The sequence below is a fragment of the Puma concolor genome, chromosome C1 (genome assembly GCF_028749965.1).
Source record: "Puma concolor isolate L17-30 chromosome C1, mPumCon1.1.hap2, whole genome shotgun sequence".
Lineage (NCBI taxonomy): Eukaryota > Metazoa > Chordata > Mammalia > Carnivora > Felidae > Puma > Puma concolor.
The window spans coordinates 43,140,266-43,163,343 of record NC_141674.1 but is presented as its reverse complement, the minus strand read 5'-3'; the positions used below and the strand labels follow the sequence as shown (position 1 = coordinate 43,163,343).

At 45.6% G+C, this 23,078-nt stretch overlaps 1 protein-coding gene and 1 non-coding gene across 11 annotated transcripts in view; both read left to right on the top strand.

Moving 5' to 3' along the window:
- The window catches only part of LRP8 (LDL receptor related protein 8), an 80,262-nt gene extending 59,400 nt beyond the window's left edge, over positions 1-20,862 (top strand). For 4 of the 10 annotated variants that reach the window (XM_086717028.1, XM_086717031.1, XM_086717033.1 and 1 more), the window contains 9 exons: positions 1,911-2,029; positions 2,284-2,423; positions 3,845-3,986; positions 5,471-5,623; positions 6,497-6,721; positions 8,585-8,653; positions 12,563-12,735; positions 13,819-13,995; positions 16,267-17,792. In XM_086717028.1, the coding sequence (XP_086573154.1) occupies positions 1,911-2,029; positions 2,284-2,423; positions 3,845-3,986; positions 5,471-5,623; positions 6,497-6,721; positions 8,585-8,653; positions 12,563-12,735; positions 13,819-13,995; positions 16,267-16,305 (1,237 nt within the window). In that variant the 3' untranslated portion in view covers positions 16,306-17,792. Of the gene's footprint in view, positions 1-1,910; positions 2,030-2,283; positions 2,424-3,844; positions 3,987-5,470; positions 5,624-6,496; positions 6,722-8,584; positions 8,654-12,562; positions 12,736-13,818; positions 13,996-16,266 lie in introns of all 10 variants that reach the window. The other 6 variants (XM_086717034.1, XM_086717026.1, XM_086717025.1 and 3 more) reach the window with 2 other exon arrangements.
- Positions 20,863-20,991: 129 nt separating this feature from the next.
- On the top strand, positions 20,992-21,064 carry TRNAK-CUU (transfer RNA lysine (anticodon CUU)). The gene has a single exon. It is a non-coding gene; the product is annotated as a tRNA-Lys (tRNA).
- Positions 21,065-23,078: the final 2,014 nt, after the last annotated feature.

Below are 23,078 nucleotides of genomic sequence, written 5' to 3'. Positions count from 1 at the left end.
ATGAACACACATAGGTGGACCCCACACAGGACCAGGCACCCTACAGATGCTCAGCTGTCTCACGTAGCCCCCACTTCAGCCCTGCTCCCTGTATGCTTCCCCCCGACATAGTTATACCTAGCTCATCTCAGGCCCATTATGGATCTGTCAGGGTCCCAGCAGGAAACCCACCGCATACTCAAATTAAGATCATTTGAGGAGGGCTTAACAAAGGAATTATTTTACAGAGGCATGGATGAGATCTAATGCACTGTCCCTAACAGTGCACTGAGGGGCAGGAGCAGGGAGGAGTACTTGGTCCAGGAAGGAAAGAGGGTCACCTTCAGAGCAGTAGCCAGCTGGAGGCAACTTTGTAGAGAGGAGTCCAGAACAAATATCCTGATCTCAGTGTCTCCCTCCCTCTGCTCAAATATTTTGCCGAATGCACCTGGAAGCCAGAAGGCTAGGGAGCCAGGCCCACTGATGTGGTTCGCACATGGGTCAGTTTTTTGGTGTACAGAGCAGAACGGGGATGAGTGAAGAGCGAATCCAAAGTGGCTGACAGAAAATATCCAGGGCAACCACTCGGCCCCCCGAGCCCAGAGTCGGCCTTGGCTTGACACCTGGTTTCAGCAAAGGCAGTTTTGGGGAGAATTAAGCACACAGGCTCTCGAGTTCCACTTGAGTTTGTATTTAAATGTGAAGGCTGGCTCCACTGCTCATGAGCAGTGTGATCCGAGGTAAGTCAGCCCCTCTGAGCCACAATTTACTCATCTATAAAATGGAACTAATAATGAAAACATTACTTTATTCAGCAAATATTAAATAAGAGCTTGTTCTGTATCACGCATGAGCCACCTGCCGGGTACACAATGAGGCACAAGACGGACGAGCCTGCCCTCGGTGGAGCTTATAGACTAGTGGGGAAAATAGACAGTGAAATACACCAAACTACTCAAATGTGTACATAAATAAACTGATTGGGTAAGTGCTAGGAAGGAAAGATCCTGTGCTTTGAGAGATAATAACAGGGTAAGCCTACTCACAGAGGAGGTTTTGTACTGAAGAGATGTGTAACTGAGAAGTAACCAGGGGAAGAGCGGAGGAGGCCCGAGGCTCTGTGATGGCCTGTCTGACAAAGAAACTTAGTTCCTGCCCTGGAGGAACTAAGGAGCCCCGTGGGGAGGTGTGGGGTTTGGAAAGGTGGGGATGATGGCAGAAGAGACAATCAAAGAGGTAGGCAGGGGCCTGATGATGCAGAGCTCTGTCAGCTGTGGTAAGGATTTGGGGTTTTATTTTAAGGGCAATAGGAGAAGCCGCCGTAAAGTTTAAAAACTGGAGAGTGACAACTTGTTTCCATTTTTGAAGGCTCATTTGCCTGCTCTGTGGGGACTGGATTAGAGGGGCAGTGATGACTGCATTTGTAAGTATGTGAGGTGAAACCACTCAGCTCAGTGCCTGCCACACAAGTAGGTACTCCATAAATGGCACAGAGTAGGTACTCAATAAATGTTCAAGAAAGAAGAGAGAGAAACCCTGGACAGAGTTCTAGCTGTGTGACCCTGGGTAAGCTGTCCACTTTCTCCTCTGCACACCAGGAAATTAAAAGAGGGTTGACAAGGGCCTTTTTTGCTTTGGCCTCTTGGACTCTGGTTAGAGCTGCCAGAAGTGGGAGAAAGGGGCTCACAGGGGTGCCACGGAGGCCGGATGAGCTCTCTGTGAATACGGGCTTCTCCAGGCTCTCAGATGAGGGGAAGCTAACGCATCTGCTAACTATTAGATTTGATGATGGTTCCAGTGGATTTCAGAGCCCTTCCCAGTTCCCATCACGCGCAATCTTCAACATTCAGTGGGTCATTGAGTGCCGTGACATAGACAGCCCTAACCCTGTCCCCTGACAACAAGCACAATTGAGTTCTTCTTTCTTTTAGGTTCATGTATTGGTCTGACTGGGGGTACCAGGCCAAGATCGAGAAGTCTGGGCTCAATGGTGTAGACCGGCAAACGCTGGTGTCAGACAACATTGAATGGCCCAATGGAATCACCCTGGGTGAGCCCTGCCTTCCCTGGATTGGGGGCCTGTCCTACTACCTGATCCTGACCACCGTCTGGAGCTCCATGGGTTTTGTTTCTGTACCCGCTAATAGTGCCAGTGCCTGTATTTCCTGACGGTTGCCCCAGGCTGGCCTCAGTCTGAGGCCAGGCCCAGAAATATGGGTAGGGAAGAGGGCACAGAGGAGCAGAGATCCTGGTTGGGGTCCCAAACTCAAGACCCCATCCTCTGTCCCCTTTCTCCTCCCCAAGATTTGCTGAACCAGCGCTTATACTGGGTAGACTCCAAGCTGCACCAACTCTCCAGCATTGACCTCAGCGGAGGCAACAGAAAGATGCTGATTTCCTCCCCTGACTTCCTGAGCCACCCTTTTGGGATAGCTGTGTTTGAGGTGAGCCCCGTGACAGGAGACGTGGCCCTATCAGGAAACTGAAGCCTAGAAAAGCCTTATTCAAACCGATCAGCTCTCTGAGACTTATCTAAATGGAGACAAAGGGATAGGGAAGCCAAATGTGTACACAATGTGTGAGCTCCCTACAGACAAAGGCCTCTCAGGCTCTTGTCCTGTGTTCCCTTCCCAAGACCTCTTTCAGAGCCCTTCTCATGGGTAAGTTGCTAGACCATGTGTGTTTCCTCTCTGTACCCTCAGCACCTGGCACTGTAACCCCCATATACAGAAGTACCCAATAAAGGGAGAGAGGGAAGAAGGAATATATATTTCCATAAAACCTACTGTTAGAAATAGCCTGAGAGGTGCTGTTCAGTTCAGCACACTTTCACTGACCTTTGCTGGGCCCTGGGGTCACAGAAGTGAGTCGGACACCATCTCGGCCCTCGCAAAGCTCCCCAGAGGGTGAAGAGTCAAGACCCTCCTGAACCTGTGTTCTGACCCTAACAACCTTTCTCCTCGGGGAACGAGGAAGCCAGAACCAACCAAGGTCTCACACACCTATTTCTTCCCCTAAACTAATTCTGCCACCAAGGGGAGGGAAAGCAAGGGGACACTGGTCTATGGTGGGCATTGGCAATATCTGCTTGGAGTGACCTCACTCAGCACTGCTCTGAAATTGTGGGCAAAGCCCCACCTTCAAGTCCAGCCCCTGCTTCGAAAGACAGGTGTGTTCAGACATGTATGTGCTTGTGTATATATGTGGCATGTACATGTATGGTGTATGTGCATACGTGTACATGAATGCATCCACTTAAAATTGTGCCTTTCTCTATGTGCTCATGCTTGTGAATATGTAAATATGTATACCAATACTTAGTTAAGTGTTTATGTAGGTACAAGCGTGCCTTTGTGTGTGTAGATGAACATAGGGGTATGTGTCCAGATCTGTGCATGAGGCTGCATGGTTATACCTATAAATATGGATTTGCCTACAGATGCACCTGTAGTCTTATGTGAACTAAGCACTGGATGTGTATGTGTGTATAACCAGAAGCCGTAGGACAGCCTTGCAGGGAATAAGTCCTCAGCAGCTCATATATCCCCTCCAATCTTGGTCCCAGGCCCCAGTAATGGTAACAGCTATAAAGACCCAACCTTCGGTTTCTTCTGGACTCCAGGAAGCAGACCTAGCTCAGCATTAATGAGCAGTCTCCAGGCCAAGGCCCAGAATCAACAAATAGCCCTCTGTGACAGAAGGGAACCAGAGTATATGCCACAGACTAGAGGCTGAGTGTCCCCCTGCGAATCTGTGGGCAGGAGAGCTCAGGGGAGATGGCAGGGCAGTTCTTGTGACTGTGGTTTGGGGCCAGGCCCTCAGACTTACGGTCTAGCCTCCCATCCTCTGCATCTGTACCCTACAGGACAAGGTGTTCTGGACAGACCTGGAGAATGAGGCCATTTTCAGTGCAAATCGGCTCAATGGCCTGGAAATCTCCATCCTAGCTGAGAACCTCAATAACCCACATGACATTGTCATCTTCCATGAGCTGAAGCAGCCAAGAGGTGAGCCTTCCCTGGTCCCAGGTCCCCTGCCCTTGTCCTCTCCCTCCCCTGGGTAGGCTGCATTCACGTTCGTGTAATGTAATGTCTCAGCACACCCAGAAGGTATAGCAACAGTCCCTCTCATTGGTAGAGCGCTTCGCTGTCACATATTTTCTCTCATTTCCTTCAGCTCTTGGTGAAATAAGGCCGGGCATAAAAAATATATAAAGCCCTATTTTTGCCTACAAAGAACAGGTATTACTTTTCCCATTTAACAACGGAGGAAACTGGCTCAGAGAGGCAAAATAATTTTAGCGCGTGGCACAACTGAAACCCAAACTCAGGTCTATCTGATTTCAAGAGCTCCTTCTGCCATGAAGGAACACATTGCTTCTCATTTATTATGTGTACCCATTTTGCAGTAGTGTGAGCTAACGTATCCTAGGGCCATAGCAGTCAGCTTGTTGGTTGGGAATAGAAGCCAGGAATCCTGCTACTAGGTTGTCCCGTCCTCTATCACTAGGATATAGTACTAAGTCTAACTGTAACTGAGGTGTGGGTGCCAGGTGACAGTGGGAAGGCACAGTGGGGAAAGGAGATAAGCTTGGTGCCTGATTCTAGACCTAGAAATTTAAGTAAGAAATAGACATGGGACGCCTGGGTGGTTCAGTCGGGTTAAGCATCCGATTTCGGCTTCAGACCATGCATGATCTCGCGGTTTGTGAGGTCAAGCCCTGAATCGGGCTCTGTGCTGACAGCTCGGAGCCTGGAGCCTGCTTCAGATTCTGTGCCTCTCCCTCTCTCTCTCTCTCTCTCTCTCTCTCTCTCTCTCTCTGCCCCTCCCTCGCTTGGACACACACTCTCCCTCAAAAATAAATAAATAAAACATTTAAAAAGAAAAAAAAGAAATAGACGTGGCATGTGGCAGAGGGGGGAAACAGGCTTTGGAAGTTGACAGACTTCAGTTTATTTATTTAAAAAAAATTTTTTTTTAATGTTTATTCATTTTTGAGAGAGAGACAGAGGGCATGAGTGGGTGAGGGACAGAGAGAGAGAGAGAGGGAGACACAGAATCCGAAGCAGGCTCCAGGCTCTGAGCGGTCAGCACAGAGCCCGACACGGGGCTCGAACCCACAAACCGCAAGATCAGGACCTAAGCCAAAGTCGGACGCTCAACCGACTGAGGCACCCAGGCACCCTGATAGACCTCAGTTTAAATCCTATCTCTAAAATCCCTAGAGTTATAACTTAGACGATTTTTTTCTCTTTGAAACTTGGTGTCTTTTATCTGTCAGTCTGGGGCATACACCCACCTCTCTGAGTTGTCGTCAGGATTGAATGATAGTGTGGGGGTAAAACACCAGACACACTGCTGGAAGGTGCCCAGTAAAAGGAGAGAAAGCTTTTTGATCAAACCGAGTGGGAAGGGGCTCATCCTCAGGAGAAGGGAGGAATTGGCATGCCTTACCTTTGCTCCAACTCTGTCTCTGTCTCTGTGCCATTAGCTGCAGATGCCTGTGAGCTGAGTGCCCAGCCCAATGGAGGCTGTGAGTACCTGTGCCTTCCTGCTCCTCAGATCTCCAGCCCCTCTCCCAAGTACACGTGTGCCTGTCCTGACACAATGTGGCTGGGCCCAGACATGAAGAGGTGCTACCGAGGTAAGCAGACCTACCAGGAGGGCTGGCCCCTGGCAGTGCGAGACCCCCTCCTGCTAACACCCTCCATGGGCTTCTGGGATGACATATGCTCCTGGTTTTCCTCTGTCTTTTCTGGCTACTTATTGTCTCTTCTTTACCTTCCTTGTATGCTGGTTTTCCCCAGGGTCCGTCTGAGGCTTTCTCCTCTTACTTCCAAGAAAAATGCACATATACATACAACATTTTAAATTCAGTTTCAGGGGGTTTCTGGAACCCCTTAAAGACCTGAAATTAAGAACCCTTGACCCCTATGGCTTCAGTTACTGTTTATATGCAGGTGACTCTGAGCTTGCCTCTTCCTCACCTAGAACTTAACACAGGAAGAAGCCCTTTTGTGATACGATTGAGACTAATAGTCATGACTTCGGCCATACAGGTTTATATTCAACGTTCAGTCTTGACACAGGGCCAAGGCCTTTTGTTTGAACATAAATCTGCTGCATCATTTGGGATTTCCATGTTCCACTTTGTTTATAGTGGAGTGAGAATTTCGACCTAGCAGGGTAATAATATGCATGTAAAATCCTTGTAGATTTGTGTGATTTTCCCTTACTCCCAATCTTTAACAGTGGTCTTCCCACACCTAATTCTATAGTCTTGCTTTAATGACTTGTCTTCATCAAATCAGTGTGCAGTATAAACCCAAAGTGCTTGGGATTCAGCTAAAGAAAAGGTCATAGTCCATTCAGGAGGTTTAGGGAAGGCTTCCCAGAAGTGGCATTTGAGCTGAGCCATGAGGATGAGTTCATAAGTATAATTCATAGAGGCAAAAGGTTAGACATAAGGCAACAAAAACTCTCTGTCCAAGTGACCTCCACGGTGTTTCCCCTCCAGCACCTCAATCTACCTCAACTACGATGTTAGCTCCTACCACAACGAGGACACTAGCCGACACCGCAAGAGCCCCTGGGACCACCGTCCACAGCCTCACCTCCCAGAACCACAGCACAGAGACACCAAGCCTGGCAGCTGTGGTCCCCAGCTCAGTTAGTGTCCCCAGGGCTCCAAGCATCAGCCCGTCTACCCCAAGCCCTGCGACCAGCAACCACTCCCAGCACTGTAAGTAAATGAGTTCTGTGTTCTTTCATGATGGGGGGATATGTGGGAAGACGAGGTCATATCAGAACAGAATATTGGACCTCGCTGAGGAAGCAGGTGGAGGTGCCCACCTACAATTTAAAAGTCTTAGGTGCCACTAACTTGTAGAGGGTCTTGCAAGAAGCCACTTCCTATCCCTGAGCCTCAGTTTCCTCACCTACAAAGTGGGAAGAATAACTACCCTTACCCTACCTGCTTCACAAGACCACTAGGACAGACAAAGAAGGCAGTGTAAACAGAAGTGCTCACGTACACAGTCTCTTCTGTCACTGGGTGTGTATTTCATGCATTACTGACGTGTATGAGGGGTGTCCCCCAGATTTGGAAACCTCAGAAGCTCTGGTCTCGGTTCTTAGCCCTCTCGGCAGGTTCCCCAGATAGTAATATCCATAACTATGGTCTGCTTGTGCCTCTTTCCAAACCCTGGCATGAAAATAAGTAAGTTTAGCACTTATTAAATCATTGGGAGCAGTAGTTGTCACTGCTAGAAACGTTCTGTCTCATTGGCCAGCAAATATCTTTTTAATTGAGTCACCTGCCAGGGGGAGTTCATTTAAGAGAAACCATCTTTTAGATTCTCATCCCACACGTGGCCCGGAAGCCAGGCGGCTCGGCAGCACCTTTCTCATCGGACCCATTTTGCCGGCAGAAGCTGGGTTTCCAGAGCAGAGCACTCATCTTGAAGTTTGGAGAGGCACATGGCACCTGGGTGAATTCCAGTTCCTGTCACCTGGGGCACAGCCTCCGAGCAGAGAGTCTCCCCGCTGGCTTCACGCCGCTCTGGGCTTTGCTGTGGCCGTCGGGCGCTTGCTCATGTGCAGCGCCCCGTAACACTTAGGTTGCCTTAGAGTAACTTGGAGAAACGGGCGCGCCGTGAGGGTGGCATCTGGGCCATTGCCGGGACAATCGTCTGCCCTCTTGGAGCGAGTGTAGCTGGTGAAGTCCCTCTTCACACCTCAGAGGGCCGTCAGTGGATCCGAAAAAACTGCTTTGTAAACTAAAAAGCGCTATAGAGATGTTATCGTGAAGACAGTTTTAAGAGTGGAAAAGATGGCACAGCATACTTTAAAAATACAGTACATTTTCTGAGCCCTTTTCAGTTTAGAACGTGCTTTTATATACCTTATTTAGGCCTCGAAACACCCCCCACCCAACTCCCACCCACTTTGAACCAGGCAAGGCTGTGCCAGGCATTGTGCTAAGTAAGGATTCTACATGAATTCTCTCACTTAATCTTTGCAGGATCCAGAGGAGGTAGGTAACTTGCCCACACAAGTAGGTAACCTGCCCAAACCCAGGAGTCTGTGCCGTTGATTCCACTATGTTATGTCGCATCCCAATTTAATTCCTTATTGAAAATAAGCTGGCAATGCAGATGGACAAACAGACCACCGAAACAACAGAGACCAAGGAACAGATACCGGCTGGCAAAGGCAGTTGCCCCAGTCGGTCAGCAACATGGAGACCTAAGTGCTCACTCTGCCAGGCACACCCCCCAGCTTCCTACACTGTGATACTGTGGAAAGGGTAAGAGACTTGGGGCACAAGTCCTGGGTTTGGGTCCCAGCTCTGCTGGACAGTCACTCTCTCTTGAGTCCCTAGAACCCCAGTAAGACTCTGTTTCCCCATGTGTGAAAGGGAGATAACCTCTGTCCTGCTCACCTCAAGGGAGTTTTGATAGGATCTGGAAAGACTACATTGTTCGGCATTAGCCAGGATCATCACTTCGGAATGAGGGCAGGAAGCAGTTGGGCAATTCTTACAGCGTGAGGCCAGCAAGGACTTGGGTGACAGAGCATCGTTCTGCACATTTGTGTTTTGCAGATGGGAATGAAGGTGGCAAGATGGGCTCAACAGTCACTGCTGCTGTCATTGGGATCATCGTGCCCATGGGTGAGTGTGGCCCCGAGTTACTGTGGAAAAGAGAGAACCGATGCTCGGGGTCTGGGGAAAAGCACTAGAAAGGCCAAGCACTTAGCACACGGACCTGTCTCATTGACTTTTTCTGTCCCGGCAGCCTTCCCACCCACTTCCAGTCCTATAATTTGGTTTCTTAGCTTGGCACACAAGGCCCCTCAGGACCTGACCCCAGGCAGCCCCCAGTGCACCCCTGCTCCCCACTATTCACACTCTGCATGCCAGCCATGTGAAGGCAGACTATAGGCTCCATGGGGACAGGGCTGGAGCTTCTCTTGCTCGCCACTCTCCCCAGCTGCTCGCAGTGGCTGGCACGCGGTAGGAAATAAAGTATTTGTTGAATGAATGAGGAGAGCTGCTTGCCATTCCTTTAGTAGATCATGCTGTTTTGCTTTCTTTCTGTTTGGTTTTCAACAAACATTTATCAAGCAGCTGCGAGGTACCAGCCTCTGTGAGGTGGAAGGAAGGTGATTAAAAATGACTAAAACATGGTTCTTGTCCTCCAAAAGTTTAGTCTTGTCGGAGAGATACACATAACAGATAATTTTGATTATGTCAGGGGAAGTCCTAAAACAAATCCATATGTGGCCCAGTGGAAGTGCTGAAGAAGTGCTTAACTTGGAATCGGTAGGGAAGGTTTCCTAGTGGAAATGATAATGTGAGCTGAGTCAGCCAAATGAAGAAGAATCCAGAGCAACCTGAGCAGTGATAACAGCATGAAGTAAAAACAGCACCGGGAAATAGCATGGGGAGGGGAGAGAGTGGGTTTGGAACTAGAAGTTCGATATGGCCACAATATAACATTTAAACCTCACGGAGAACCACGGAGGCCGATTTATTCTCTCGCCTCCCGCTGTTCACATAGCATCCTGAATATGCCGTGTCTTATACCCGTCTCATCTCTTGGTGGGATCTTTGAATTGCAACTGTCCATTTGCAAGTTGATCTCCCTGGCTTGCCCACAAGCACCTCAGGGACAGGGACTTTGCCCATTTATCCTGGGAGTCCTCAGTATGGTGGTGAGTCAGTGAGTGAATGTTTTAAAAACTTCTACTCCGGGGGGCGCCTGGGTGGCACAGTCGGTTAAGCGTCCGACTTCAGCCAGGTCACGATCTCACAGTCCGTGAGTTCGAGCCCCGCGTCGGGCTCTGGGCTGATGGCTCAGAGCCTGGAGCCTGTTTCCAATTCTGTGTCTCCCTCTCTCTCTGCCCCTCCCCCGTTCATGCTCTGTCTCTCTCTGTCCCAAAAATAAATAAACGTTGAAAAAAAAAAAAAAAAAAAAAAAACTTCTACTCCGGGCAAGGGACTGTGCCAAGTGCCAAGGACCCAGGGAAGAAAAAGATAAAAAAAGACTTTAAGAGCTTTCGGTCTTTAGTCAGACTTAGTCATAGAAAGTGATACAAGAGAGGTGTTAACACGTATCACAATGTGCTGTAATAGAAGCGCGATGCCCGGCAGAGGAGAGGGGATGGTACTTCTGGAGAAGATGCCATTTGAATTGGCCTTGAAAGTCTTCAGCACTAAAGATGATGGAGAGACTACTTCAGGCCGATTTGGAGTAGAGTGAGTGGAAAATACTCTGAAGGTTGCTTAGTGAAAGAGAAATCAAGCCCTTTCCTGACATATTCTGTTCTATAGAAGGGCTTGTATATGCGCCTTCCCTGATACAATACACTCTGATATGATTAATATTTTTAATTTCTGCTCATCTGAGAGGTTAAAGATGAATATTCTTTCCCTGATATTTCCCTATGAGGTAGAGTATCTTTTCATAAGCTTAATGGCCATTTATATTTCATCCTTAATGAATTGCTTATTCACAGTCTTGTTTTTCTGTTGGTTCTGGTTCTTATTCTTACTTATTTGTAGAAATATTTATACATGATGAATATTAAACCTTTGTAATATATGTGACAAATATTTTCTCCCATACTGCCTCTTGATTTATAAATGTGTTCGTGGTATCTTTTGCCACGCATAAACTTAAAAATTTTAAGTATCAGATCTGTTCATCGTTTGTGTTATGACTTCCAGGTTTTGTGTTTTACATAGGAAGGTCTGCCTCACTATAAATTATTAAAATATCTCCCTATACATTCTTCTGCTAAACATTGTTTTATATTTAGATAGCAATCCATTTGGAATTTATTATAGAGTATGGTGTGAGGTAGAGACTGAACTATTTTTTTTTCTATAGGCCTGTTTAGTTTTCCCAAGACCCTCATTGAATAATTCATCCTTCTGACTTGAACTGTCATCTTTATATTAAACTACATGGCTCTCTAGACTTTGATCTGCTGCTAGCCTCTTTATTCTCTGTTCCTACGTACCAGAAGAACAACTCCGTGCTGTGCTTTAGCTTCTAATAGGGCATCATTATTCTTGCAATATTTTCTTAGCTGTTTTTTCCAACTTCTCTTCTAGATGAACTTTAGAATCATCTTTATAAAAACTATGGTGGAATCGTATGCTTTGGATATATAAATTGATATGGGGAGAATTCATGTTTTTACAGTATTGAAGCTTCCCATCCAGGAACTTAACACATCTCCCTATTTATTTGAGTCTTTTGTGTCCTTTTATAAAATTTTGTAGATCATATAGGAGTTGCACATTTCCTGCTAGGTTATTCCAGGTATTTTATGGTTTTTGTTGGGCTGCTGTGAATGTGTTCTGTTCTTCTTCCATTCCACTTTCGAACTGGTTATTGCTAATTAATAAGAAAGCTATTGACTTTTTGTTAATTTTTTAAAAAGCTTTATTCATTTTGAGAGAGAGAGAGCATGAGCGAGGGAGAGGTAGAGAGAGAGAGAAAATCTCAAGCCCAGGATTTGATCCCATGAGACATGAGACCATGACCTGAGCCAAAACCAGGAGCTGGATGTTTAACTGACTGAGTCACCCCAGCATCCCTTATATGAACTGTTGATGAACTAAAGTTATTTATAATAGTTTTTCATCTGCTTTTCTAAGATTTTCTAAGCATACAAAACTGATAAGTTTGGTATTCCCTCTTTCCCCTGTGTGTACCCTTCAATTCTTTATCTGTTCTTACTGCATAGATAGGTCTCTGGAATAATAAATACTAGCAATGGTAACAGGTATCCTTGCCTTGTTCCTATCTTTAATGGGTCTTGATTATTACAGTCTAACTGAAGTAAAACCCCCCCTCTCTAGCGTCCTGGATGCTGTCATCAGCCTCCACTTGAATGCTCATGGTGATTGTCTACTCTCTTATGAAGCTGCTTGCGCCCGTTTTGCCCAGCTCTGTTTGAGAACTTCCTCCTTTACTCATTAATATATTCATCTATTCCAACTCAGAGCTTGTGTTTTCCCGCTGTGTCCCCCTCTAGAGATGCTTCTCTTCTTGCAGAGTCCCAGCTTTGGGAAGAAACACCCCACCCCCACCATCCACTCTCCATTGGAGGAGAGAATGGTTTTCTCAGAGAAATCCAAGAAAGCAGCAGCATTAGGACAAAGGTGTGGTGAAGAAATTCACTCATTCACTCAGTACATGTTGCTGAGCAAAGCACCAGGCATAGAGAGATAAAGAAGACACAGTCCCTGCCCACAAAGAGCACAATCTAGTTGGGGGTACAGATATATAAAGTATAGTACCGTAGGCTCGGAACACACATGAGAGAGCAACTGACTCTTCCTTGAGAAGTTGAGAAGACTTCACATTTGAGCTGGATCTCAAGGGATCAGTAGTTAATAAAGGAAGAGATAGGAGAAGGGCTTCCAAGCAGCAGCAGAAGAACACAGCACAACGGCCTGAGCAACAAGGGGCAGGAAAGTTAGAGAGGCGGCGAGAAGTGTAGAGAGACGTCTGAGCAGTGGGCTAGAGCCTGCTGGAAGTTCAGTGTAATGTGTCCCTTCCTCCAGCGGTAATAGCCCTGCTGTGCATGAGTGGCTACCTGATCTGGAGAAACTGGAAGCGGAAGAACACCAAAAGCATGAATTTTGACAACCCAGTGTACAGGAAAACAACAGAAGAAGAAGAAGAGGATGAGCTCCACATAGGGAGGACTGCTCAGATCGGCCATGTCTATCCTGCAGTAAGTATCCCTTGCTGGAAGAATTCCTTCCTTCCTTCCATCCTTCCCTCTCGTCCCCCCTTCCTCACCCCTCCTTCCTCCCCTTCCTTCCCTCCCTCCCTCCCTCCCTCCCTTCCTCCCTCCCTTCCTTCCTTCCTTCCTTCCTTCCTTCCTTCCTTCCTTCCTTCCTTCCTTCCTGCCTTCCAACTTTATCAAGAACCTACCATGTGCCAGGCACTCCTCTAGGCCCTGGGGACACAGAAATGCTGGGACAGGTGTTTGGGGTAGAAGTGTATAAGGGCCACCTTGTAGCTAGAGGCTCTTCCTTAGGGTAAAGAAGCCAAATGTCTTTCTTTCTGCTGAGTACATTTTCAGAACCTTTGGCCTGGAAGGGTAACTGTGGCCGTGCAATTCAAATGTATTTGTTTCAACAAACACTGTATGCTGGCCGTGAGCCAAGCACCACACTGGATGTGACGTGTTCACAAGTAAGAAAGAAACGTACTCTCTTCTAAGTTGCTGGTGGGGGGGTGAGAGAGAGTCACTTATTATTGTACGGCTGTGTGTGTCATGCCACGGTGGAGCTCAGGAGTCTCTCTTCCAGGAAGCTTTCCCTGGTTTCTTTGTTCTCCCACAGCCTCTGTCCATCACAGCACCTGTCACACTGTAGTCAACTTGTCTTTTTGCACATTGGTCTCCCCACTAGACCGGGAACTCCTTGAGGGCCGGATTGTCTGATTAATCTGTTTCCCTGGTGCCTAGCACAGAATTAGGTGGCTCCCAGTACATATTTGCTGAACAAATGCTATGGAAACACCAACAGGGGAGCTATTCATTTGGTTTGGGAGATCAGGCAGGGAATGCCTCACAGAGGCTGTGACAGATGAACTGTGTCCTTGAAAGGTTAATAGCAATTATCCAGCGAGAGGAGGAGAAAAATGGCATTCCAGAAAGAAGCATGTGCAAAGGCTGAGGGGTACAATAGGGCATGGCTTGTTGGGGGAGCAAGGACCGCAAAGTGTCTGGAGCAGATGGCATGGTTGTATAGCAGAGTCAGGGGGCTGAGTGTGACCTCATAGGTCATCCAGTCCATCCCCCTGTCAGGCGATCAGCAGCTTTGATCACCCACTGTGGGCAGAGCCCTGTCTTGGGGAGACCAGAGAACTGGAAGACCCAGCCCCTGCCCTCAAGGAGCTTTTTGTCTTGCCGGGGGAACCAAGGTCACAGCTGCACCAACTCCCGAAGAACCCTCTTTCCGAGCTGCCTGTCGTCAAGTGCAAGGTAGGGCAGTGCCACTTTGAGTCTGAGGGGCTGGTGAGTGAGGGCGTGAGCTTAGGCAGGTGCAGCCAATCCCAGGTGGCTTTCCGGTCCTGGAAGGCTGCAAATTGTAAGCTGGGTGTCGGGGCAGAGGAAAGATGAGCTCGTTGCTGACCAAGGAAAGGGTGTGTGGAAGAAATCATCAAGTATGGGGCAGGGCAGTGTGCATTGTACATTATTCATAAGGGAGACATGGTAAATGAAGTTGAGCAAGTGAGGAGGGTCAGCAGATGGCCTTGAGCCTTCCCCTTGGCCAATCATACAAACAGGTGTTTGACCAAGTTTTAAAGACTTGGGCGGGGGTGGGGGACACAGTGGACGAAGCGTTGAGCTTAGCCTGAGGAGGTGGCTCCCAGTGTCACTGCTCTGTAGCCTTGTGGTCTCAGTCACTTCTCTCTGCTCACTTCTATTTGTAAAATTGGAATGATAACCCCCATTCTGTCTGCCTCCTAAATTCATAGTGTTCAGGTGAGACAGCTCACGTGAGAGAGCTTTGTGAGTTATAAAGCACTCTACACGCGTAAAGTAGATGTGTAGAACAAATAACCACTCTGGAGGAGCTATTCCTGATGCCTCGAGGGCCTGAGGAATAAGCTCTTGCCAGTTGCAGAGAAATAGGAGATATTTAGTGAGACCTCCTGTGTGTCAGACACTACTCTGTGTTTTACATACACTTCCTTGTATTGTCTTCACAGTAACTTTATACAGTTGATATGATTAGCTGCATTTTGCAGATGGGGAAACTGAGAGTCAGAGAATCTGAATAACTGGCCTAGGGTCACAACTAAGAAGCAGAAGGACCAGGATAAAAACTCCAGTCTGTATGTACACAAAAGTCGGTGCTCTTTCCACTTACGTCATGGGGCAGATGGCCTGGAATCTTGTTCAGTATCCTCAACAACCCGTTCTCCCCCCTATCCTTGTCTCACTCCACCATCACTTCTGGGACCTACCTTTGGCCTAGAGATCTGTCTTGGGGAGAGTGGGAGGATAACAGGACCAGAAGAGAGTCTCAAGTGTCAGTGCTAGTAGAGCAAGGCCATGGTATTCTTGCAAAGCCCAAAGATGATCTGAAAGGCAGGGGGGTCACTTTTGATGGTGGGCTGTCCAGAGATGGGAAATGCTAGTCTGGTTCTATTTTATTCTGCTGGTCAAGTTGGTCTAGAATACTCTAGACCTCATGTGTGTTACTGTATTAAGCACTCTATAGACATTACCTCATCTGCTTTCTCAACGACTCTATGTGGAGGTCCTGTTATTCCCATCTGACAGATGAGAAAACCAAGGCTCTGAGGGGTGAAGTGGTTAGCCCAAATTCACTTAGCTATGAGAAAGATAGCAAAACACTGGGGTCTGCCCAAGGAGTGTATCCAGGAAATGGAAGAGTGGCAAGCAGGATTATATCAGGCCCAGTTGGGGAAAGCTTGATGTGTAACCCAGAGGAGAAAACACTCAGAAGGAAAGGAAGAGAACTCAAACACTATCCGCATATTTCAAGGGTTGTCTGTATAGAACCCTCTGGGTCTAAGAGAATCAGAGAACATTAGAATATTTAAAGAAACAGATTTCATGTCAGTATAGGAAAGAAGTTAAGTCCACTGTCCACTGTTCCAATGGAATAGACCACCTCAGGGGCTAATGGGTTCAGCCCAGTACAGTCAGCCATTTGTGGGCGGGTGAGTCTAGCTAGACTAGTCTAGCTAAGTCTAGTCTATCTAATGACTAGAAAGTAAGGTTGAGGGAAAGAGGGATTGAATGTAATCAACTTGTATCACATTCTGATTCTGTGTAATCAGGAGGGGTGCGACAGATTGCCTTCCTAATTGTGACTCACAAGCTAGAGACAAGTGGCTAATGGCCTGGGATTAAACATTTGCCAAAGCTAAGCCACTGAAGTTGAACAAATCTAAAATCCTATAAGGAAGGACCGAGGAAGTTGAGATCTCTGCAGGGATCCTTTACAAAGAGGCAAAAGCTACAACTCTGGATTCACACAGATCTGAGTTCAAATTTTAGTTCACCCATGTGCTATGTGATCCAGGACAAATGTTGTTAAAGCTCATCGAGTCTCAGTTTCCTCATCTATAAAATAAATATGACAAACCTGTCTCTTGGGGTAATATGAAGATTATGTGAGCTAATGCCTATAAAGTAATAGAATGTCTGGTGCTTTGTGGGCACTCAATAAATAGCTCCTGTGGGTCTAATGGTGATTTCTTTGCTCTGTCTCCCCAGCGAGTGGCATTAAGCCTTGAAGATGATGGACTGCCCTGAGGATGGGACCACTCCCTTCGTGCCTCATGGAATTCGGTCCCATGCACTACACTCTCTGGATGGTGTATGCCTGGATGAAAGGGTTTTCTGTATATGGGTCTGTGTGAGTGAGTGTGTGTATGTGTAATTTTTTTTTTAATTTATGTTGCAGAAAGGTAACCACAAAGTTATGATGAACTGCAAACATCCAAAGGATGTGAGAGTTTTTATATGTATAATGTTTTATACACTTTTTAACTGGTTGCACTACCCATGAGGAGTTCATGGAATAGCTACTGCTGAGTGACTAACATGATGTACATAACCAAATGGGGCTGACGGTCCAGTAGCTTACTCATCATTTTAAAACTATATTTACAGAGGGTATTTGGTTTGGGGGGGATTTTTTAGGTTTTGGAGTTTGGGGTTTGATTTTTTTTTTTTTTTTTTTTGGGCATATAAAATGATTATGCTTTGTGGCTATCCATCAACATAAGTAAAAAAAAAAAAAAGACGAAGAAGAAGAAAAAAATACTTCAACTCCCTCCCCCATTTAGATTATTTATTAACATATTTCAAAAAGAAGATTAGTTCTATAAATAACTTAGAGACACAAGAGTATTTATTTTTGGTATGATTGGTCCACCATACAGACTCTGTGTGCATTTACGTTTATATGTGTATGTGTGTGAGAGAGAGAAATCTGTAGAGAAGAGGCGCACCTGTGGCTGTTGTTCAAGTACATAAAGATAAGTATATTGTAAAACAGTCCACAGAGGGGTATCTGTGGTTTTCAGAGAAGCCTTTGGAAATTTGGCTCAAAAAACAGATGCCATGGTTTGGGCAAACATGTGGTGGGAGAAGCAGATCTTTTCCACCTCTGGCAATTTCTAGGACCCCAGTCAGTCATGAAAGGCCTTGCAGTTCACCTGTGGCTGCCGTGACTCCCACTTGGGCTTTCTCTTCTGTGACTGAGGCCAGTGCACAGGTTTTGCACGGCGCCAGGAGGTCTCATGAGCTCACATGAGAACGTGCCTGAACCTCGGCTACTCCTTGTTGTAAAGCTCAGCATTTCAAGTAACTGCATTTTCCTTCAGGATGCTTGGGTTGACTTCATTATGTTTCCTCTGAAGCACTCCTAGGATGCCATCCTTACTTGTAGAGAGCTAAGTGAAGACGTTTCTAGAACAGCCCAAGTTTACTGTAGAGACTGGCTCAGGCACCGAGATATGCTCAGCCTCTGAGATATGCTGTGAGCAAGGATAAGGACAGTGGAATAGGTTTTGTTACATCTCTATTTCTCCCTTCCTTTACTCTCTACCATTTCCTTTAGGTGGGGAATACAACATAGGTTTGCTACCATCATGTGTTCATATCGATGAAAGTGGCCAAACTTGAAGTCCTACTGAGGGAGACATGGCATACACAACATTATAGTATATTGGATGTATATGTTCAAACAGGGATTTGGTTTACTGCTTTGTAAATAAAAGGAAAAACTCTGGGTATATGTATAGATTTTTTTTTTTCATCATGGACACTTTTCTTTGTTTTTCCTGGGCCTTGGGAGAGGCGGGAGAAATGCTCTTTTCTCTTTGCGGGGTCTACCATCGAAAACATAATCCTATAGTCCCAGAGGAATTCTGTCCCCACTGGCTCTCTTATCCAAGGTCTGATCTTTTCTTAACTCTGCTGTTCTGCCACGTCACTCCCACCAGACAGCCAGGGACAAGACACGTAAGCAAATTCTGACACCACCCACCCCCAGCTGCCCCCAACTCAGTGAAGTTTGGATGTCTTACCAGCGTGATACCCTTCAAATTTCCAGGCAGGCACTCTGGAGTTCTAGAACCCTGTTCCTAGGACCTTTCTCCACATCACTCACGGTCTCCTAACTTCTGACAAAAACAGCTGTGTTCTGGAGCGTCGGCACCATGCTCTGCATAAACAAGCAATTTCCTCATGATAAGCATGTGTTGATAGTCCTGAAATATTCATTGAGAGGCACTGGACCTAGAATGACCAATACCAAATAGGATTTTAAAAACAGGTGGCCAACTCCTATGGAGCTTAATTAGTCACTACTACTCTTTCAAGAATGAAAAGTAAAATTATTTTTGACTGAATAAAAATGACAAGAAATATTGAGACTTAACACGAAACAAGCAACTTGTTCGATAGCCTGCCTCCAAAGAAACAGAATTTCCTGGGGAAATGATGCGTAGTTTCAGTCAGAGCCTGGTCTTCACACACACACAAAAAATGAGAAAAGTCAGGATGGTTCAGCCTGAGACTTCAAAATGATGGCGAAACACAACTTTCTCAGAGACATCCATGTTTCCTGAATCTGTTACAAGTGCAGTTTGAAAGAGACGCCCGTGGGAGCAACCTACAGAAGACAAGTTGCAGAATCCTCACGTGTCGGATGGTAGTCAATAAGATGAAGTCTGAGGAGGTCATGTCCGTCCTCCCTCTGTAGTCTTGGAGGCTTCTGAGCCTCATTTTGAGGTGTAGTTGCGTTTCTGTTGCCTTTTGCCCCAGTGCTACCATGTATCTACAGCCAATACCCAGATCATAGAGTCATTGGATTTTAGAGCTGGAAGGAAGCCTAGAGATAATGCCAGGCGGGTAGAAGATTTATCAGACAATTTCTTCTCTGTTTAAAAGAAACTGGTCCCAGGCCTTTTCCTTCTCCAAGAGACCACTTTGAACTGCCTGAATATTATACCAAACCTGCTACCTATCTTATGGCCTATCTTTCCAGAGGAATTATGAAGACACTGGCAGAAAGAGCCTTCCAGAAACAGAAAACTAAAATTTTATTTATTTACTCTTGATAGCATGATTATTTATAAAATAGGTTGACGTGACCTTTAACCTCAAGATGAGATGGGAATTCAGTTTATGGCAATAAGTACTATCGGTCCTTCCAGTTTTCTCTGTGATTGCAGTATATTCATTCACTGAAACCATTTGCTAGGTACCAACTAAGTGCCAGGCACTGCAGATGTACAGGTCAAGCAGATGTTTTCTGTCCTTACGGAGGAGTTCACGGTAACAATAGAGTAAGTCATGCGGAAACAAAAAGAATAGATTCTTTCCAGAGTATTATTAAGGCACAAAGGAGAGAGAGGTCACTTCTACACAAGGAGATGAGGAATGGGGTCAAGAAGGGCATTGTAGAAGTGACCTTGCGCTAAGTCTTGAAAACTAAACAGGGGTGTCCAGGCTGCTTCGGGCAGAGGAGACACAAGGGCATGAAACAGCATGGGGACTTTACAGAGCTGCATGTAATTCATCATAAAGAGCAAAAGGTTCAAGGGGGACTTAGCAAGAAATGAGGCTGGATGGAAAGACAGGTTCAACGTAAGCACTTTATAGAATACTTATGTTTAATTTCTGATTCAATTATGCAAACATTTCTAAGACATTTATTGTGTACGAGGCACCAAGTGCACCATGGAAAATTCATCAGGATGCATCGCCAGCACTTTGCCGACAGGACAGTCTTTAGCCTCAAGCTTTCCAGTGGCCAAAGGGAAATAGTGACTGCATTTCATACGTTTGAGTTGACTTTCTTTGAATATAAGGGCAATGGAATTGTCACAGAAGCATTCCATGTTGTCAAGAGCCTCTGAGATTTTTCTCAACAGTGAGAAAATGAAATTTTGGAGATGTGTAGTCTGCAGAGGGAACCCCGAGCACTGTCTAGTCAGGCGCTGGTGGGAGTCGGGAGAGAGCACAGGAATGTGAGCCTCACTCCTCTCCCTAACTCCAGCCACACACTCTTTATTTCACAGAATTTAAATGAGTTAGCAATTAAACATTCAGAGTAAATAACTTCCTTTCCCATCAATGCATGAAGATAGAGTATCGGAGTCTTCTCACGCTGTATTTTTTAGGGTATTGGGGATTTTCAGGACACAGAGAACTTAAGAGGTGGAGGAATTACAGCTTCAAATTTTCAGTTAATATAAGAAATCAGGAAGCTCTGTTCATTCAGGCTATGCACCATGTGCATAGTCAAGAATCAGCAGAAACCCTCTGCATTTGCAAACACTTTGTGCTATACAAAGTAATTTTAAAAAAGCCACCTGTATATGTATATATATATATTTAAAGACATGAAGGTTTTGATACTTTTTTACAAAAACTACAAGAGAAAACATACCTGTACAAACCATGTGTTTTAAAATAGCATTTTGTTCTATACAGCCGTTGTTAATTTGGGGATGAAGTACTGGTTTGCAGACTGCATCACATTGTACCCAAATGAATTTTCCTTGTTTGTCTTCCCGCCCCCCACCCTCGAATGACCATATTTGATGTAACAGGCATGTTAGAATGTTGGGTCACACTAACCGTTTCTGCTCTTTTTGTCTTGTCATTCCGAGTCCCATTAGCTTCTGTGCCCAGTGCCCTTTGCAGTCTGGTTTCTGTTCCAGAAGCAAAGGGTGGTGTGCTGCATCTCACTAGCTGTACTGACATCATCTTGGTGAACGAAAAACCAAATGTGAACATTTGTAAAATGGGTGCACTGTTTCTAGAGAGATTAAATTCATTTTTTAAAATCTGAAAGTATTGTTTCATGGTGATGCTTTAATGGGGGGGGGGGGGGCGGTGAACTATCATTGATTGAGTCCCTAATGTGTACCCGGTATTCTACACAAATTATTTTAGACTTCAACAATCTTGTGAGATCAGGCTGCCTGGCTGGCTCAGTTGGTAGAGCATGAGACTCTTAATCTCAGGGTCGTGAGTTCAAGCCCCATGTTGGGCATGGTGCCTACTTTAAAAAATAAAAATAAAAAATACATTTAAAAATGATTTTAAGTCCTGTGAGATAAATACTATCAATATTATCATCCCAATTTTATAGATGAGGAAATAGGTGAAGGAACTGCCTGAAGTCACACCATTACATTTAGTATCCCCAAAGTACATGTAGCACATGTAGCCCTTCTGGACACATGGCGTTCTCTGCCTAGATTTTCCTTCTCTGCCTCTTCATCTGGCTAACTCCTGTTTGTCCTTGATACTCCTTTTAGGACCATTCCTCCACAAACCTTTCTCCATTCTCTTAGACCCAACTCCTAGGGTTAGGCTTCCACAACAAATTTGCCTATTTGCATACCAATACTTCTGCCCCACCTCTGCTTCCAGGCCACTGAGGTTGCTTTTACCAAGGTCACCCAGGACCTCCTTGATTATAAATCTCATAAATACTCTCAGTCTTTATCTCCCTTGACCTGGAAGCATTATTTAACACTGCTGACCCTCCTTGGATCACTCTTATTTTGGCTCACATGACAGCATATTCCTGGTTTTTCCCTGGCCACATCTTCTCCTTTACCTACCCTTTCCGTTATGGTATTCTGTCTCAAATCCATCCGCTTTTATTATCTCCATTGCCACTACCTGAGTACAGGTCACCATTATCTTGGGTTATCATGACCGTAGATTAACAACTACTTATCTGAAGTTCATATTTCTAATTCTTTCCATTTTCCAATCTACAATATTGCAGCCAGTGATTTTTTTCTAGAATGGAATAGGTTGCGTCACCACCACCCTTTCTTTCTACTTCCCTGCTTAAAGCTCTTCGTCGGTTTCCCTTGCATTAAAATCCAATACCTTTGGGTTGTAGCTCACACTCCTTAATATGGCTTGTAAGCCATTTGTCTTCTGCCCCGTCTCCAACCTCATTACCATATTCACAACCTCATTCTGTATTCTAACCACACAGTTCTGGGCCCTCTGTGTGCAACATTTCCTTCAGGAAGGCAGCCCTTAAGCCCCTAGACTGGATTAGGAGCCATCCTGTGCTTCCATAGTATTCTGTGTTTCCCCTGTTTGTAACCTTTATCTCTACATAATAATCACTCATATGCTCCTTAATTGCCTCGTCTGCAAGTTCTATAAAGGTCTGTCTTGCTCACTGTTGTATTCCCAGCGCATAGCACAGTAAATGCTCAGTGAATCATGCTGAATTCAGGCATAACAAATACACAGACCCTGTTCTTTGAGCTACACCATGTTGTCTCATGCCCCCAAACCTGGATCACTTTACAGCCTGACTGGAGTCCAGTGTCCTTTAAATTTTCTCAAAACTTTCATTATTTACCACATCTGCAGATGCCTGGATTCAGCAGTTACACTATAATTTTTATAATTTCACTCTTGGAAAATAACCTCATGGTGATTACCTGATGTTTCTATATACTTAATTTCAATTACCACCTCAAGATTGTTGTGAGGATGCAAAGAACAAGCACTTATTAATGGGTTCACATTTATTAGGTGCTTAATACCTGGTGATTCCCTTCTCTTTAAAAAACATTTTTTTTTAATATTTGTTTATTTTTGAGAGAAAGAAAGATAGAGCATGAGCAGGGGAGGGGAGAGAGAGGAGACACAGAATCAGAAGCAGGCCCCAGGCTCTTAGCTGTCAGCATAGAGCCAGATTTGGGGCTTGAACTCACTGCGAGATCATTACCTGAGCCGAAGTCGGTTGCTTAACCGACTGAGCCATCCAGGTGCTCCCCGCCTTTTTAAAAAAATTTTTATTTAAAAAAAAATTTTTTTTAATGTTTATTTATTTTTGAGAGAGAGAGAGAGAGAGAGAGAGAGAGAGAGAGACAGAGTGTGAGCAGGGGAAGGCCAGAGAGAGGGAGACACAGAATCAGAAGCAGGCTCCAGGCTCTGAGCTGTCAGCACAGAGCCCAACGCGGGGCTTGAATTCACGGACCGTGAGACCATGACCTGAGCTGAAGTCAGACACTGACTGAGCCACC